Source organism: Cetorhinus maximus, chromosome 6, assembly GCF_964194155.1.
Source record: "Cetorhinus maximus chromosome 6, sCetMax3.hap1.1, whole genome shotgun sequence".
Lineage (NCBI taxonomy): Eukaryota > Metazoa > Chordata > Chondrichthyes > Lamniformes > Cetorhinidae > Cetorhinus > Cetorhinus maximus.
In genome coordinates this window covers 28,261,475-28,278,938 of record NC_135884.1, presented here as the reverse complement: position 1 = coordinate 28,278,938, position 17,464 = coordinate 28,261,475, and the positions used below count along the sequence as shown (strand labels likewise).

Genomic DNA, 17,464 nt, shown 5'->3' with positions numbered 1-17,464 from the left:
CTTAATCCCAAGGAAGTAGGTGTGCAGCAGACACAAAACAAGGAAAGGTCAACTCTCTACTTTCACCAAGCATACCACAAGACATTGAGAGCAAATGTAGAAATGTTGCATTACAGGTGAAAGTGTCTATTCCACTAGGGAAAAGCAAAGGCGTGAATAACAATGTGGGTGCAGCTGAGAGCCCAGATTAAATTATCTTTTCTCCAGGAATTCATGTCAAAACAGAACCAATTTGGCTTGCAGCACAGCCATTTGCTATGTATTTTAAAAGTAAAACTATTGCCTAGAAGGTATAAATGCAAGTAGAATACTGACTTATGTTCTAATAAGTAAAATGCAGAATAGGGAAATTAATATGTATGCAGATGGTAACTCTTCAATGTGACAGTACAAAATAGTGTTTGAAAAGCAACAAGAGTATTTTTTAAACTTTCATTGGTTTTCTGTATATTTTAAAATAAATGCCTAGAGTATGAAGTTTAACCATTGACTATTTTCTTTGAACTGGGTTTGATCTAGAAAATAAACATTTAAGTTTTTGGTTAACTTGCTTAAACAAATCTAGTTTTGCCATTGGCACAACATTCTTCGCAATTATGCTAAAAATTAAAGAACTCCTTTATTTATAACCACATGTATCTCTACATATGTGACTTGAGAAAAAGCTTTGGTCTTTCATTTTATTCAAGAAGAAATATTTGTCTTAAGCAGCCAGTTATATTGACCCAAGGCAATTTGTTATGTTTGTTGTTCTTGCTTAACGTATCAAATGTGTTGCTCAATAGAAAATGACTGTCATTCATTTTTTTGAGAAATTTAGAAACATTATTAATTTCCATTTTCTAATGAGCTAGGAATGTTTCTAAACAGCAAGAATAATTCAGTGAAAACAATGTTCAAAAATAAAAGTCATGAGAAGAAGAAAAAATACCAATTTAACTTTTTGGAACAGTAGGCTAGATTTATTTTTAGGTTCCATGCTACTAACAGGGCCACACAAAGAGAAGGCCTATGCACAGCCTGCAATTATCTGCTCATTAGTGTCAATGGATTGAAAATCGTAGGCATTTGTAATTTTCTGCTGCTGCGTAGAAGGCTTTGCCGATGGTTTGGTACTTGGGAAAATTCTGTCCATAGTAGCTGTTGTATATCAACTGCCTTTTGCATATGCCCAACGGTTTTTTCTCCCCACCATACTTTGTGGATAAAAATAAAATTCATTTGTGTGAAGCTGTTCTACCTTCCCAAGACGAGATCTTCCTGATGCTATTGCCCCAATCTGTGTGTCTGTTCTGATGAATTAACAAAGCTTTTTAGAGACAACTGCAAGAAGTCTGAACAACAAAATGGCCACATTATTTCAGCATAGACAACACAAACAGAGCATTCCAAATAATCTGTGACCAACAGGATGGGAGATGATCTTATTATCTTTAAATGATTGTGTCTAATATCATATAAACAGTATTGCCTATATGCTGAGATTTTCAATCCTAAATATAGATTCTCAGACCAACTTTATAAAATATTTAGCCTTTGGATTCATGTTTTAGTTGCCTAGATTGGATACTGTTTCACCAGCCTATACTTTGTTCTTAATTATCTCTTGCAACATTTCGAATAAAGCAGACAAATCCCATGGAAATCTTTGTATGTGAAACTGTCACTTGATTGTACTTGAATCATATTATTTTCCTCATAGAATCACTTAATAGGACAGCACAAAAGGAGGCCATTTAGCCCATCAAGTTTGTGCTGCCTCTTTTGAAGAGAAATCCAGCTAGCTCCACTCACCTGACTCTTTCCTCGTATCCCTGCAACATTTTCTCCAAGTATTTATCCAATCCCCCTTTGAAGGCTACTAGGGAAACTGCTTCCATCCCCCTTTAAGGCAATGCATCCCAAATCCTAACCACTCATTACATTAAAAGAAAGTTTTCCTTTGTGGGTTTTTCTAAATATGGATGATAATTAAAAACCAATCCATTAGGGGAATAATACAATGCGTAATCTGAGGTTCTTGTCACCTGTTAGCAGCTTGATGTCACACTGCAGGGTAAAATGGTTGTAGAAACTTTGATAGAGGTGAGCGACAAATTCCCGTCATGGTGGACAAGATATAAATGATTTCTCTTAAACCTACATAGGTTTTGACACCTCCACAGCAAAGTTGTTTGTTAAAAGTTTGCTAATTTCAAACCAGTTTAGATAACTAACTACTGTATCATCTCAGGTTGGAAGGCTATAGCTATATAGTGTGTGCTGTGAGAGCACATCAGCTATAAAGTCAAGGCTCCTCTGTACTGTGGATGGGTCAGGATTTGGATTTTAGAGCAAGGCTGCTTGGGTAAATTTTATGAAGAAAATCATGGATTACATTGTAAAATAAGCTGTAAAGCAACATGGGTTTGTTCTAATTATTAGTCCTTCCATAACTTTGAGATTTAAGATGATGACAGCAGCCACCAATTTAGTCTTATTATGCTAGATGTTTTGTAGAATCTCACTTCTACCTGCTAGGGCATATATCATTTTGTAGCTAGGAACAATAGAAAAGTAATCTGCAGAGGCTTTTTTGTGGCGGAAGGAAAGACAATATTCTAATTTTAAAAAACAGTTAATGTTTGAGTTCGTCACCCTTTTTTTTAAATCATTTCTCTTCTGGAAGTAGTTGCTTGATGGTTGCATCGACATCATCAGCCTTTCAGTACCGTGCCCAATCGATTTTTATGTGAAGGCCTAAGTATTGAGTGTTGATACGCTGTTTGATCATGGAAACAATTGGCGTGTGTTATCATGGAGACAGGGCTGTCACCTTTCCAACTGATTTTCTGTTTAATTGAAAAGTTTTAAAATACACAATCTAGCAGTGTTGTCATTAAATGCCTGCAGTTGGTCATTATTAGCTTGTTAAAAAGTTCAATGGGATAATTTTCATCCTTATTACATGGGTAGTGAATTGGGGGCACAGCAGTTTTTAGAAACCCCTTGATTTTTGTTTTCATTGCTGGTTTACTGCCAAAGTGATGGTGAAAATTACCCCCAGTATCCAGAAGTTAGAATTGGAGAGATACTGAGCTCTGTCAACTGTGAAATTATAGGATGTCTTGACAGCATCAAAACAAAATCTGAGATAGATGCCTCAGCTGCTTGTATCAAGTCTGACTATGGTGATTTTTGGAGCTAGGATAAAGAACAGTGTCTGAAGACTGAGCCAGCAAATACAACAGCAGGGGCTGTCTGAAACACTTATTGTATCAGACTAAAATGGTTATCTGCAATGAATAAAATAGTTGCATTAAATCAAACGTGTATTGGATGATAGCCTAGATGAAATGTGGGTTAACAAAAATTATTCTAATATGGCAGTTTGATGGCTGTGAGAGCAAATGCCTGCTTTTGCAGTAAAGGGAGTGATACCATTGTTATAGCCACCCAATAGTGGCTTGACCACATGAAGAATCAAGTCCTGCATGGCCTTGGCTTAGGGAGCTCAGAAGCTGAAATATTAGATAACTGGCCGCTTCACTTGTGCACTTAAACAGCAAAGACCATACGACTATTTGAAGCTCAACCATGCCCTCATACCAGTCTATGGAAATTTTATGAGCTGCTAGTCTAATTCAATAAAATGGAATTGGTCCATGAATCAGGACCAGTGAAAACATACAGGATATTCTGAGAATAACATTCATCAGAACCATACATTTTCTCCAGCAGTGAAGGTTGTGTCTCATTATGTTAAATCTTGCACTGATGTAGGTTGGGAGATTTGGCATGGTAGAAGGACTTGAGATCAAAAGTGCCTGGTCAACTTAAAATGAGGAATGCGTAACCCTTTATTTCTAAGCTCCACTTAGAGCCATGGATAAACATGTGGATCATAATATTCAGAGGAGAACTATTGCATCTAAAGTGGAGTATTTTGCTTTTACAGGGACTACTGGGGGTGCTACAGTTTGACTGTGTAATGTACAGTTTTGCCAAGTTTGGATCTGGTAAATAGTACTTAATAGGCTCAATTTATTAAAAATTATATAAGCAAGCATTTTTTAAATGTGCTTCTGATACTGTCCCATAGTTATTAGTATGCTTTTTTAAAGCAAGTTCATACAGTTGAAATAACTGGTGCTGTTTCTCTTTTTAAGTCGTGCAAGAGGAATCATCTCCAGCCCAGCTGCTAGTCGTTTCAGCAGAGGAGCTAAGTACTACACTAAAAGTGCTGCTGTCTGGAATATCAGAAATCAGGGGGTAAGCCACAAGATAATTTATAAGATCTTTTTATTCCTTTCAGAAATGGATTTCAAATGTTTTGTTTTTGATGTGGTATTTGTTTGATATCATATTCAATCTCAACCAAAATTTTCATGGTACTGTTATATTGCCAGAAATGAGGCAGGGCAGGAGTTATATTTGCGATAATGTAGCGGCATTGACCCTGCTATAAATTACTTGGCCAGGCCATTAAAAACTGAGTTCTACATGCTATGTAAATCACCTGCAATGTTTTAGAAGCACCAAGGGGCAGAATGAGATAGAAAAACCTAGGGGTAGAGTTAGACTTAAGTGTATACCTGATGGTTGCCAGATATGTATGCCTCTTCTGCCAGCACCTAATTGCATCTGAAGTTAGCTTTTATTTCAGAATGAGTGTAACTAGTCAGTCTGGTATGCCCAAATTCTACTCCCTTTTCTCCTCCCAATAAGTGGAATTTCAGGCTTTTTGATAAACTTTGGGGCTGGATTTTACACTCCTCCGCCAATGGTTTATGGAGGTGATGTCAAGGCCAGAAGGTGGCCTTCCTGTCGCCCAGCCCGACCAGCCTACCCTTGGAGCTATTGAGGTCCTTGGACTACACAGCTGCCAGCCATCTGATTGGCTGGTGGCTCTCTAAGGTAGGATTTCCTCCCGAGATAGGGGCGGAGGCCTCGTCCAGGAAGGAGAGATTTCCTCCATTTGTCGGAACTCTGATTCTGGGATAATAGAATTCCACCCTTGTAAATTTTTTTTCTCTGGCCTCTGCTTCCAATGTGGCCAAAGCCGGGAGGAGAGGGTCTCCGCCTGGAAAATTGCTGCCAGTAACAAGGGCGGGAGCAGGACCTTGGGGAGACGCTACTCAGCCTTGCGCCAGCCCAGACCTGACTGATGTCACTCATCCTTCAGTAGTATCCCCTCTCGTTCTTCTAAACTCTAGAGAATACCAACCCAGTCTCCTGAATCTGTCCTCTTAGGACAATCCCACTATCCCAGGAATCAATCTGGTGAACCTTCGATGCACTCATTCTATGATAAGTATATTCTTCCTTTGGTAAGGAAACCAAAACTGTATGCAATACTCCAGGTGTGGTCTTACCAAGGTCCTATACAATTGCAGCAAGACATCTTTACTCCCGAGCTCAAACCCTCTTGCAATAAAGGCCAACATCTCATTTGCCACCTTAATTGCTTGTTGCACCAGCATACTAACTTTTAGTGACTTATGAATAAGGACACCCAGATCCCTTTGGACATTAACACTTCTTAATCTCTCAGCATTTAAGAAATACTCTGCATTTCTGTTTTTTCTACCAAAGTAGATAACTTCGCATTTTTCCACATTATATTCCAACAGCCATGTTCTTGCCCATTCACTTAGCCTGTCTAAATTCTCTTGAAACCTCTTTGCATTCTCCTCACAACTCACATTCCCACCTAGTTTTGTGTCATCAGCAAATTTGGAAATATTATATTTGGTCCCTGCACAAATCGTTGAAATAGATTGTGAGTAGTGGGGCCTAAGCACTGATCCTTGCATACTCCACTGGTCACAGCCTGCCAACCTGAGAACGACCCATCTTTCTTGCTTTCTGTCTTCTGTCCTTTAACCAGTTCTCAATCCATGCTAGTATATTACCCCCAATCCCATGTACTCTAATTTTCTTTACTAACCGCTTGTTTGGGACTTTATCGAAAGCTTTCTGAAAATCCAAATATACCACATTCACTGCTTCCCCTTCATCTGTTCTGCTAGTTACACCCTCAAAACTCTTAACAGGTTTATCAAACATGATTTCCCTTTCATAAATCCATGTTGACTCTGCCCAACCCTACCATTATTTTCCAAGTGTTTAGTTATTACGTCCTTTATATTAGATTCTAGCATTCTCCCTACTACTGAGGTCGGGCTAACATGTCTGTAGTTCACCGTTTTCTCTCTCCCTCCTTCCTTAAAAAGTGGAGTTACATTTGCAACCTTCCAGTCTGCAGGAACCATTCCAGAATCTGTAGAATTTTGGAAGATGACCACCTATCATGCATCAACTATCATTACAGCCACCTCTTCCAACATTCCAGGATGTAGATCAACAGGTCAAGGCGATTTATCAACTTCCAGTCCCATTAATTTCTCCAGTACTACCTTTTTACTAATAAAAATTTCTTTCAGTTCCTCATTCCTGCTCGTCCCTTGGTTCTCGAGTATTTCTGGGAGGATTTTTGTATTTTCCTCCATGAAGACAAGCAGAAAGTATCTGCCATTTCCTTACTTTCCATTATAAATTCTCTCATCTCTGCTGTAATGGATCCACATTTGTCTTTGTTAATCTTAGAACCATAGAAAGGTTAGGGTGCAGAAAAGCCATTCAGCCCATCATATCTAGGCTGGCCAAAAAGAGAAAAAAGAAACCAGCTGCTCATTTTAATCCTTCCAGCACCTGGCCTGTAGCCTTGCAGATCCAGGTACCTTTTAAATGAGTTGAGTGTTTCAGCCTCAACCATAAACTTAGGCATTGAGTTCCAGATGCCCACCACCCCCTATGTGAAAAAGTTTTTCCTCATGTCCCCTCTGATCCTTCTACCAATCACCTTAAATCTCTGCCCCCCTGGTAATTGATCCCTCAGCTAGGGGAAACAAGTCTTTCTTGTCTACCCTATCTAGGCCCCTCATAATTTTGTACACCTCAATTAGGTCACCCCTTAGCCTCCTCTTGTTCTAAGGAAAGCAATCCTAGCCTATCCAAAATAAAAACAGAAAATGCTGGAAAATCTTCAGCAGGTCTGACAGCATCTGTGGAGAGAGAAACAGAGTTAACGTTTCGAGTCCGTATGACTCTTCGGAGCTGAAGAAAAGTAGAAATGTGATGGAATTTATACTGTTTAAGGGGGGGTAAATCAGGATAGAAGGTCAGCCATAGGTGGGGGCTAAGGAGAGATGTCATGGACACAAGACAAAGGGAGTGTTAATACTAGTGGTAAGGGCTAAAGAAGGTGCTGATACTGTCATAAAGGTAAGAAAGCAGAATGTGTGAATAATAGAACAAGGGTCAACGCTGTGAAAGAACAACATAGAACAAGTGACAGATGGCCCTTTTGGCAGGGGCTGTGTGGGGAGGGGGCGCTGGTTAGAGAAAAAGGATAGAAAAAGAGATAAAACAATGAATAAAAATAAAATTTTAGAAAGGATTATAGAACGGGTGAAGACAGAGGAGAGAGTTCATGGTGTGAAATTGTTGAACCCCAGAATGCTGTAAAGTGCCTAATCAGAAGATGAGGTGCTTTTTCTCCAGTTTGCGTTGGGCTTCACTGGAACTTTGTAGCAGGCCAAGGATGGACATGTGGCATGAGAACAGGATGGCGTGTTGAAATGGCAAGCGACCGGAAGGTCAGGGTCATATTTGCCGACAGACCAAAGGTGTTTTGCAAAGTGGTTACTCAGTCTGCGTTTGGTCTCTCTGATGTGGAGGAAACCACATTGGGAGCAGCGTATGTAGTAGACCAAATTGAAGCACTGCTTCACCTGAAAGGAGTGTTTGGGCCCTTGGATGGCAAGGAGGTAAAGGGGTAGGTGTTGCACCTTCTGCGATTGCATGGGAAGGTGCCATGGGAAGAGGATGAGGTGTTGGGGATGATGGAGAAGTGGACCAGGATGTCCCGGAGGGAACGGTCCCTACAGAATGCTGATGGGACTGGGGAGGGGGGTTGAGGGGAAGATGTGTTTGGTGGTGGCATCATGCTGGAAATGGCGGAGGATGACCCCCTTTGAATGTGGAGGCTGGTGGGATGAAAAGTGAGGACAAGGGGGACTCTATCATGGTTCAGGGAGGGAGGGAAAGGAGTTAGGGCAGAGGTGCGGGAGATGGGTCAGGCACGGTTGAGGGCCCTGTTGGTTAAGGAAGAAGGAAGACATGTCAGAAGTGCTGTTTTGGAAGGTAGCATCATCAGAATAGATGCAATGGAGGTGAAGGAACTGAAAGAATGGGATGGAGTCCTTACAGGAAGAATGTGAGGAGCTGTAATTGAGGTAGCTGTGGGAGTCGGTGGGCTTGTAATGAATATTGGTGGACTAGTCTGTCTCCAGAAATGGAGACAGAGAGGACAAAGAAGTGAAGGGAAATGTTGGAGATGGACCACGTGAAGGTGATAGAGGGGTGGAAATTGGAATCAAAAATTATAAATTTTTCCAAATCCAGATGAGATATGCCAACAAAGGAGGATTGGCTTATCCAATCTCTCTCTGTAGCTGCAATTTTCAAGCCCTGGCAACATTCTTGTAAATCTCTTCTACACCCTCTCCAGAGCAATTATGTCCTCCTTGTAATGTGGTGACTAGAACTGTACACAAAATTCCAGCTGTGGCCTAACCAGCGTTTTATACAGTTCCATCATTACATCCCTGTTTTTGTATTTATTACCTCGCCCAATAAAGGAAAGTGTTCTATATGCTTTCTTGACCACCTTGTCCACCTGTTCTGCCACCTTCAAGGACCTGTGGACATGCACTCTAAGGTCTCACACTTCCTCAACCCTCTCAATAACTTCCCGTTTATTGAGTATTCACTTGCTTTGTTTGCCCCTCAAATGCATTATCTCTTGTTTTTCCAGATTGAATTCCATTTGCCTCTTCTCTGCCCACTCAGCCAAACCATTGATACCATTCTGGAGTCAACAGCTACCCTCTTCACTTATCAACTACCCGGCCAATTTTTATGTCATCTGCAAATTTCCCAATCATGCCTCCCACGTTTAGATCTAAAGATATCAGATAAGCAAAGAGCTAATGGGAGGAAAGATCGTGTAACAGTCTCTATCATGAGGGACAAAGTATTTGACAAACTAATGGGATGAAAGGCAGACAAGTCACCAGAACCTGATGGCCTGCATCTAAGGATTTTAAAGGAAGTGGCTGCAGAGATAGTTGAGGCATTGGTCGAAATATCCCAGAACTCACTTAATTCTGGTAAGGTCCCAGTGGATAGGAAAACCACTAATGTGATGCCCCTGTTCAAAAAAGGAGGGAGACAAAAAGCAGGAAACTAACGGCTAGTCAGCCTAACATCTGTTGTTGGGAAAATGCTAGACTCCATTATTAAGGAAAAAATGGGACATTTAGAAAAGCTTAACGCAATCAAACAGAGTCAACATGGTTTTGTGAAAGGGAAATCATGTTTGACAAATTTGCTAGAGTTCTTTGAGGATATAATAAGCAGAGTTGATAAAGGGGAACCAGTAGATGTAGTGTATTTGGATTTCTAGAAGGCATTCGATAAGGTTCCACATTAAAGGTTATTGCACAAATTAGGAGCTCACGGTATTGCGGGTAGTGTATCAGCATGGATTGAGGATTGGCTAACACACAAAAGACAGAGTCAGGATTAATGGGTCCTTTTCAGGTTGGAAAGACATAACTAGTGGAGTGCCATGAGGATCAGTCCTACGGCCTCAGTTATTTACTATCTATATTAATGACTTGGAGGAGGGGGCAGAATGTAATGTATCCAAATTTGCTGACGATACAAAAATAGGTGGGAAGGCATGTTGTGATGAGGACATACAGAATCTGCAAGGGGATATAGATAGGTTGAGTGAGTGGGCAAAAACCTGGCAGATGGAGTTTAATGTAGGAAAGTGTGAGGTCATGCACTTTGGTAGGAAGAATTAAAAGGCAGACTATTATTTAAATGGTTAGAGACTCCAAAAATAAAGTGCAGCACAGAGGGATCTGGGTGTTCTTTTGCATGAAACACTAAAAGTTAGTATGCAGGTGCAGCTAGTACTTAAGAAGGTAAATGGAATTTTGGCCTGTATTGGCAGTGGGTTGGATTTTAAAATTAGGGAAGTCTTGTTACAACTGTACAGGGTGTTGGTGAGGCCACACCTGGAGTACTGTGTACAGTTTTGGTCACCATATTTATGAAAGGATATACTGGCATTGGAGGCAGTTCAAAAGAGATTCACCAGCCTGATTCCAGGGATGAAAGGGTTGACTTATCAAAAATGGCTAAAGAGGTTAAGCCTCTAATAATTAGAGTTTAGGGAAATAAGGGGTGATCTTATTGAAACGTACAAGATTCTGAGGGGGCTTGACAGGATAGATGTTGAGAAGATGTTTCCATTAGTGGAGGAATCTCGTACTAGGGGATATAGTTACAGAATAAGGGGACACTCATTTAAAACTGAGATGCGAAGGAATTTCTTCTCTGAGGGTAGTGAATGTCTGGAATTCTGTATCCTAGAGTGTTGTGGAGGCTAGATCACTGAAAGTATTTAAAGAGGAGGTAGATTTTTGAAATATCGGGGAGTCGAGGGCTATGAGGAGCTGGCACTAAAGAGGAGTTGAGGCTTAGGGCAGATCAGCAATGATCTTATTGAATGGCGGGGCAGGCTTGGGCTGAATGCCTACTCCTGCTCCTATTTCTTATGCTCTAAATCATTAATATCTTCAAAAAAACAGCAAGGGCCCCAACATTGAGCCCTGTGGAACACCACTGGAAACAGTTTTCCATTCGCAAAAACACGACCATTACCCTTTGTTTCTGTCACTGAGCCAATTTTGAATCCAATCTGCCACCTTCCCCTGTATCCCATGAGATCTCATTTTCCTGACCAGTCTACCCTGTGGGGCCTTGTCAAATGCCTTACTGAAATCCATGTAGAAAACATCCACTGCACCAGCTTCATCAATCCTCCTAGTCACTTCCTCAAAAAAATTCTATTAAGTTAGTAAGAACGATCTTCCCCTAACAAAACCACGCTGACTTTCCCTGATCAGTTCGTGCCTTTCTAAAAGACAGTTTATCCTGTCTCTCAGAATTGTTTCCAATAATTTGCCCACAACTGAAGTCAGACTGACCGGCCTATAATTTTCTGGCCTATCCCTCGCACCCTTTTTTAAATAATGGTACAACATTCACAGACCTCCAATCCTCTGGGACCTCAACTGTATCTAGGGAGGATTGGAAAATGATCCTCAGAGCATCCGCTATTTCCTCCCTGGCTTCCTTCAACAGCCTGGGATAGAATCCGTCTGGCCCTGGTGATTTATCCACCTTCAAGGATGCCAGTCCCTCCAGTACTTCCTCTCTCACTATGCTTATTGTATCTAATATTTCACACACCACCTCTTTAACTAGAATGTCTGCACCATACTCCTTTGAAGTCAGAGACAAAGTACTCATTGAGAACCCAGCCACATCTGCACCAGTCCACAAGTTACCATGTACATCTCTGATAGGCCCTACCTTTTCCTTAGTTATTCTCTTGCTCTATATGTACTGGTAGAACATCTTAGGATTTTCTCCGATTTTACCTGCCAATATCTCTTCATATCCTCTCTTTGCTTTCCTAATTTCCATTTTAACTTCACCCCTGTACTTTCTATACTCCTCTAGGCTTTCTGCAGTATTAAGTTTTTTGTGACTGTCATAAGCTTTCTTTTTCTGCTTTATCTTGGCCTGTATGCTTCTGGATAACCAGGGGACTCTATATTTGGCAGTGCCACCCTTTTTCTTTGTGGGGACATGTTTACAGTGCGCCGGTAGAATCTCGCCTTTGAACGCCTCCCACTGATTTGACACAGTTTTTCCCTCCAATAGCTGCATCCAGTCCACCCTCAGCAGCTAACCCCTCAGCTTTGTAAAATTTGCCTTCCCTCAATTTAGAACTTTTAATCCTGTTCTACCTTTGTCCTTTTCCAGAATGATGCTAAATTTAACCATATCATGGTCACTATCTCCAAAATGGATCCCCACTGCTACTTACTTCATCCACTTGTCCAGCTTCATTTCCTAAGACTAAATCTAAAATTGTGCCCCCTCTCATTGGGCTTGTTACATGCTGGCTAAAAAAGTTCTCTTGAATGCAGTTCAAGAATTTTGTGCCCTCTGTGCCCTTCACACTGTTCGTATCCCAATTGATATGAGGGTAGTTGAAGTCCCCAACGATTACTGCCTTATTGTTTTTGCACTCAGAAATATGTCTACATATTTGCTCTTCTAACTCCCTTCCACTATTTGGGGGTCTATAGTATACTCCAGTGTGGCTGCCCCTTTTTTATGCTTCATTTAATATATCATCCCTCTTCACAGTTGTAATTGATTCTTTAGCCAATAATGCTACACCTCCACCTTTCTTATCCCCCTCCCTATCCTGCCTGAAAACTCTATATCCAGGGATGTTGAGTTGCTATTTATGCCCGTCCTTAAGCCAAGTTTCCATTAAATAGCGATGATATCATGCTGCTGTGTGTCTTATCTGTGCCCTCAACTCATCGACTTTATTTACTAAGCCCCTTGCTTTTAACACTGCCAAATTCCTGTGCTGCACACTTATTAAACTGTGCTCTCCCTGCAAGGATAATTGCCCCAGTCCTGTTCAGGTGTAGACTGTCCGGCTTGAACAGGTCCCACCTTCCCCAGAACCCATCCCAATGCTTCAGAAATCTGATGCCTCCCTCCTACCCCAGCTTTCCAGCCACGTGGTTATTCGCTCACTTCTCCTATTTCTATACTCGCTTGCATGTGCGACTGGGAGTAACCCTGAGATTAATGCTTTAGAGGTCCTGCTTTTCAATCTCCTTCCTCGCTCCCCAAAGTCTGTTTTCAGGACCTCATCCCCTTTCCTACCTAAGACTGGTGCCAATGTGGACCATGCGCCTGGCTGATCACCCTGCGGCTACTCTGTGACATCCTTGACCCTGGCAACAAAGAGGCAACATACCATCCTGGAGTCATGACTACATCTACAGAAATACCTGTCTGTTCCCCTAACTAACAAATCCCCTATTACTACTGCTCTTCCCCTCTTCCCTCCTGTACGGCAGAGCTACCTGTGGTGCCACAAACTTGGCTTTGACTGCACTGGTCCAAGGAACCAACCGGTATCCAAAACAGAAAACCGATTGTTGAGTGGGACCCCAGGGGACTCCTGCACTACCATCTAATTTTCTTGGACTGCCTAACGGTCACCCGTTCCCTTTCTGCCCCCAGGCTCCTAAACTGTGGTGTGACCACCTCTCTAAATGCGCTATCCACGTAGCGCTCAGCCTTGCGGATAGGCCACAGTGACTCTAGCTCGAGCTCCGAAACCTGGAGTTCAAGGTTCTGCAACTGGTGACTCTTCCTGCGCATGTGGCTGTCTAGGACACTGGTAGCATCCACAACTTCCCACATACTACAAGACACGCATTCCACACGACCGAGCTGCCCTGCCATGACTTCAATTTACTTCCCTTGTGTTAACTTTATTTTACTTTGGTTTAATTATGCAACTTCTATTTTACCTGGTCTCAACTTAACTTTATTTCCCTATTGCTTGTCTTCTTACTTAAATGTAAGTAACCTCTTTTAAAAAGAATGTGTTTTTTTATCCTCAGCTACTTGATGACACTCCCAAACAGCAGCTTCTCACCAACCAATGAACTTATGTTTCTCCTGTGATGTTAGGTACTAGGTGCTGCTGACTACCTATCCCAGGGCCGTCCTCTCTCACTCCCCTCTAGGTGCTGTTGACTGCCTATCCCAGGGTCATCCTCTCACACTCTCCTCTAGGTGCTGCTGACTGCCTATTCCATGGTCCTCCTCGTACTCTCCTTTTTACATACCTACAGAAACTATTACAGTCCATTTTTATGTTTCTCAATAGTTTACTCATATTCTGTCTTTCCTTTCTTTCAGTTTCTTGGCCCTCCTTTGCTGAATACTAAAAAGCTCCCAACCTCAGGCTTCTCCTTTTTGGGCAACTTTATAAGCCTCTCCCTTTGGAGTAATACAATCTTTAACTTCCCTTGTTAGCCACGGTTGTATCACTTCTCTTGTTGGGTTTTTGTGTCTCAAAGGAATGTATGTTTGTTGTAAATCATGGATTAATTCTTTAAATGCTAGCCATTGCTTTTGAATTTTTCTCAGAATGTGGCCATACCACAGAATGAGCTCCCTAGTGCTTTTAAACTCGTCTGCCGCTCTCTACGCTCTTTTAAACTCAAATTTGAGGTAGCTACTTACTTGAACACCACCCCCTCCCTCACTGCATGAACTTATGTTTCCCTCACTCACCAAATTTCCAAGCTCACACTCTGTGACTAGCTGCACTCAGTGACCAGCTGCTGTCTTCGTTCTTGCTTACATTGGCCTTCATCTCAAGGGGGTTGGAATACAAAAGTGAGAACATAATGCTTCAGTCATTCAGAGCTTTGATGAAATCCCATCTGGAGTATTGCTTTCTGGTTGGGCATTAACCAGATGCATTGGCCTTGGAAGGATTATAGTGTAGATGTACACCATAATCGTTCAAGGTTTTAAAGGGTTAAAACTTGAGGACAGGTTGTATAAATGTTGGTGTATTCCCATGAATTTAAAAGCTTGAGTGATCTAAATAAGTTATTTAAAATGATAAGGGCATTGTATAAGGTAGATATTACTTTGTTTGGTGGTGGACTGCAGTAAGTGAGGACATAGTAGAATTAGAGCTGGCCATTTAGTAGAGAAATTAGCAAACATTTTACATCCAAAGGGCAGTGGAAATCTGGAACTTGCTTCACCAAAAAATTGTGGATGCCAGATCACTTGGAATTTTAATGACTGAGATAGATTTTTGTTAGAATCAAGGGATACAGAACAAAGAAAGGAAATGGAGTTGAGTACAGATCAGCCATAATCTAATTGAATGGCAGAACAGACTTCTGTTTGATATTTCCAAAATTAGCATGACAAGTGAGTGAATCTCACTTTTGGACATTTAAACCTGTGTAAAGGTTTTGACTTTGGTCAGCCTTTGTCATCAAAATACCAATTTCCACATCTGCAAACAACATTTGGAAATGTTTGTAATTGAGTTAATCAAATAGCGGTATACATCCATAGAAAATTATATTAGTCATAGAACTGTATATTAGGTCAGTAAAGTTATTGATCTGCTAGAATGTCTCACTAAGCAACAAGTTTTTTTTGAAAAGTGTGTGCTCAGTGTTCTTTTCTGTATATGGCAGGGTCAACCAGCTTATGCTGCTTCGGCAGAAGAAATTGCTCAAGAATTGAAAGCATCTGGGGATTCTGGAGACCGTGGTTCAGAGGAACATGAGAAGTCTCAAACAGGCCTTGCAGAAGACTCTTCAGATAGTTCTCCTGCTGAAAATGGAGTTTCAGATGAAAGTAAACTTGTTTCCGAACTAAATGGAAACAAAGGAGACATCAGGGCTTCCAACCAAACTGAAAGTGCCTTGAATAATGACTCTAAAATGTGCAATACAACTCCTCACTTAAATGCACTAACTACAGATGGCAGTTGCAATAGAGATGAAAATCTTGGTACTGCTGTCTTGAAAAAGGAAGAGTAATGTGTATTTTTTGTTTTTTGTTGAGGGGGTGAAGGATGTTTGGAAGGTTACAGAATAGGAATATTTGAAAAGGAAGGCCTACAGTTGCATACAATATTTTCTTCTTCATAGAGAAACTAGGACATTGGAAATTCGGAACCCTCTTTGATGTCAGCTGTTTAACAAGCAATCTTTTCTAGCCAGTTGCAGTTGAATGCTACCAAATGAAATGAAGAGCATTTGACTCCCACATTTGAAATGGTATTACTAGACATTCAAACTGGTTATGACAATTTACATTTTCTTTCTCAGAAGGTAAAGCAAATATGGCTTTAATTTGGCAGTCTTTAATACATAGGTTAAAATACAGTACAGTACTTGGCACCATAACTTTGCCATCTTAATTGATTTTATGTGTTGTGTCAGTTGCTTATTTTAAGATTTAAATTTCATAAGCCTGCAAAAGGCGCAGAACCACAAAAAATTCTACTATTTCAATGTCATTAGTTTTGGTGTGGTTATGTCAGCAAAAGTTTTTTAAAAATAAAATAATTCAATGTTAAGTTACTAGAAAGTAATATCGCAGCTTCAGTTTTGGCAATCTTTAAGAAAAAGCAAATATGTGTAAGAAGTAAATTACATGTCAAGAAACAACTGAAAACATTCATTGAAGATGCAGATGACCTTTAAAAATAGTTAAACATCACCATATAATTGATACGTTTTGTGAATATGACAGCTCTTACCATGCATCCGTGAATCAATGAAATCAGTGGTTTTTGAATCAGATGTAGACATTAGTACTACTTCGGCTAAACTTCTGCATGGTTCATAATTTTTGAAGTGTGTAGTTAATATTATGCATGTTATCGTCCTCTTTCTTCCATCCTACAAGTACTGTGCCCATTTGCAAAATTTTAAAACGGTTAGTCATAGTCCTATAAAAAGATGTTAAAATATGTTTAGTCATTAACTGAACTTGCTCTAACCTTAAATTTTGTGGTTATTGACCTCTGTTGCATTTATTCTAAAACCTACAAAAAGTTATCTAGCCACTCTGAATGATTAATGTTAACCCTGGTGTACTCATCGCTACTGTATTCATATTGTTCTCTGTTGCTGTTTTATGCATTTGTATTAGCAAAGTGATCTTTCTACAAAATTCTTGAAAAGCTTCAATCTTCAAAAAAATTACCCCCTACGTAGCGGACAATTCAGCAAATTGCTCGTTTTTAAAACTTTCCCATCAAGAGTTTAGTATAAGCAAATATACTTGTATCATTCTGCTGTTTCTGTTAGTGTTTCAAACCTGATGTACTTTGAATCAGAATCCTTACTTTATTATTATTTCGTATAATTTTCCTGATGCTCTTCATCACACATTAGTGAACAGAAATAAAATGTAACAACCCCCCCACCCCACCAAATCCCTGCCCGCAACAGCTACATAGTACCTTTTCTGTAAGTTGAAAGGAGTTCTACCTACATATGGATTGTGCAAGAATGAACTACTGTTGGGTTTGCTCGGTCGTTGATGGATTATGGTTTGGTGTAATACTGGAAGGCTATTGAATGCAACTTACAATGCTTAATAAAAATCTTTATTCTTTTAGTATAAACAATTGGTTGTTCTCTTTTTCCATTGTTCGACTGAACTGTCTTTAATTTTGCTGGGAAGTTGGGAGTAACTTGTGTTTCAGTCTCTTGACAAGCAATTTCATAACTTACAGTTTTACATATTAGAACAAAAGTAATTAATAGTGTGCTAACGACCATTTTAATTTTCTTTGTTTTGAAATGTTCTCATAAGTGTTTAAAAATGTAGTGAGTTAGCGTGAATTTGAATAATTTTCAGAATATCAGCCTCCATTACGCAGAAGTGTTTACTTTTTGTCAGT

The 17,464-nt window shown here is 40.3% G+C and overlaps 1 protein-coding gene across 2 annotated transcripts in view; it reads left to right on the top strand.

The window, feature by feature from the left end:
- Positions 1-17,188, top strand: part of LOC144681668 (constitutive coactivator of PPAR-gamma-like protein 1 homolog) — a 126,233-nt gene extending 109,045 nt beyond the window's left edge. For both annotated transcript variants that reach the window (XM_078543478.1, XM_078543477.1), the window contains exons 16-17: positions 4,149-4,251; positions 15,240-17,188. In XM_078543478.1, coding sequence (XP_078399604.1) covers positions 4,149-4,251; positions 15,240-15,587 — 451 coding nt within the window. In that variant the 3' untranslated portion in view covers positions 15,588-17,188. The remainder of the gene's footprint in view (positions 1-4,148; positions 4,252-15,239) is intronic.
- Positions 17,189-17,464: the final 276 nt, after the last annotated feature.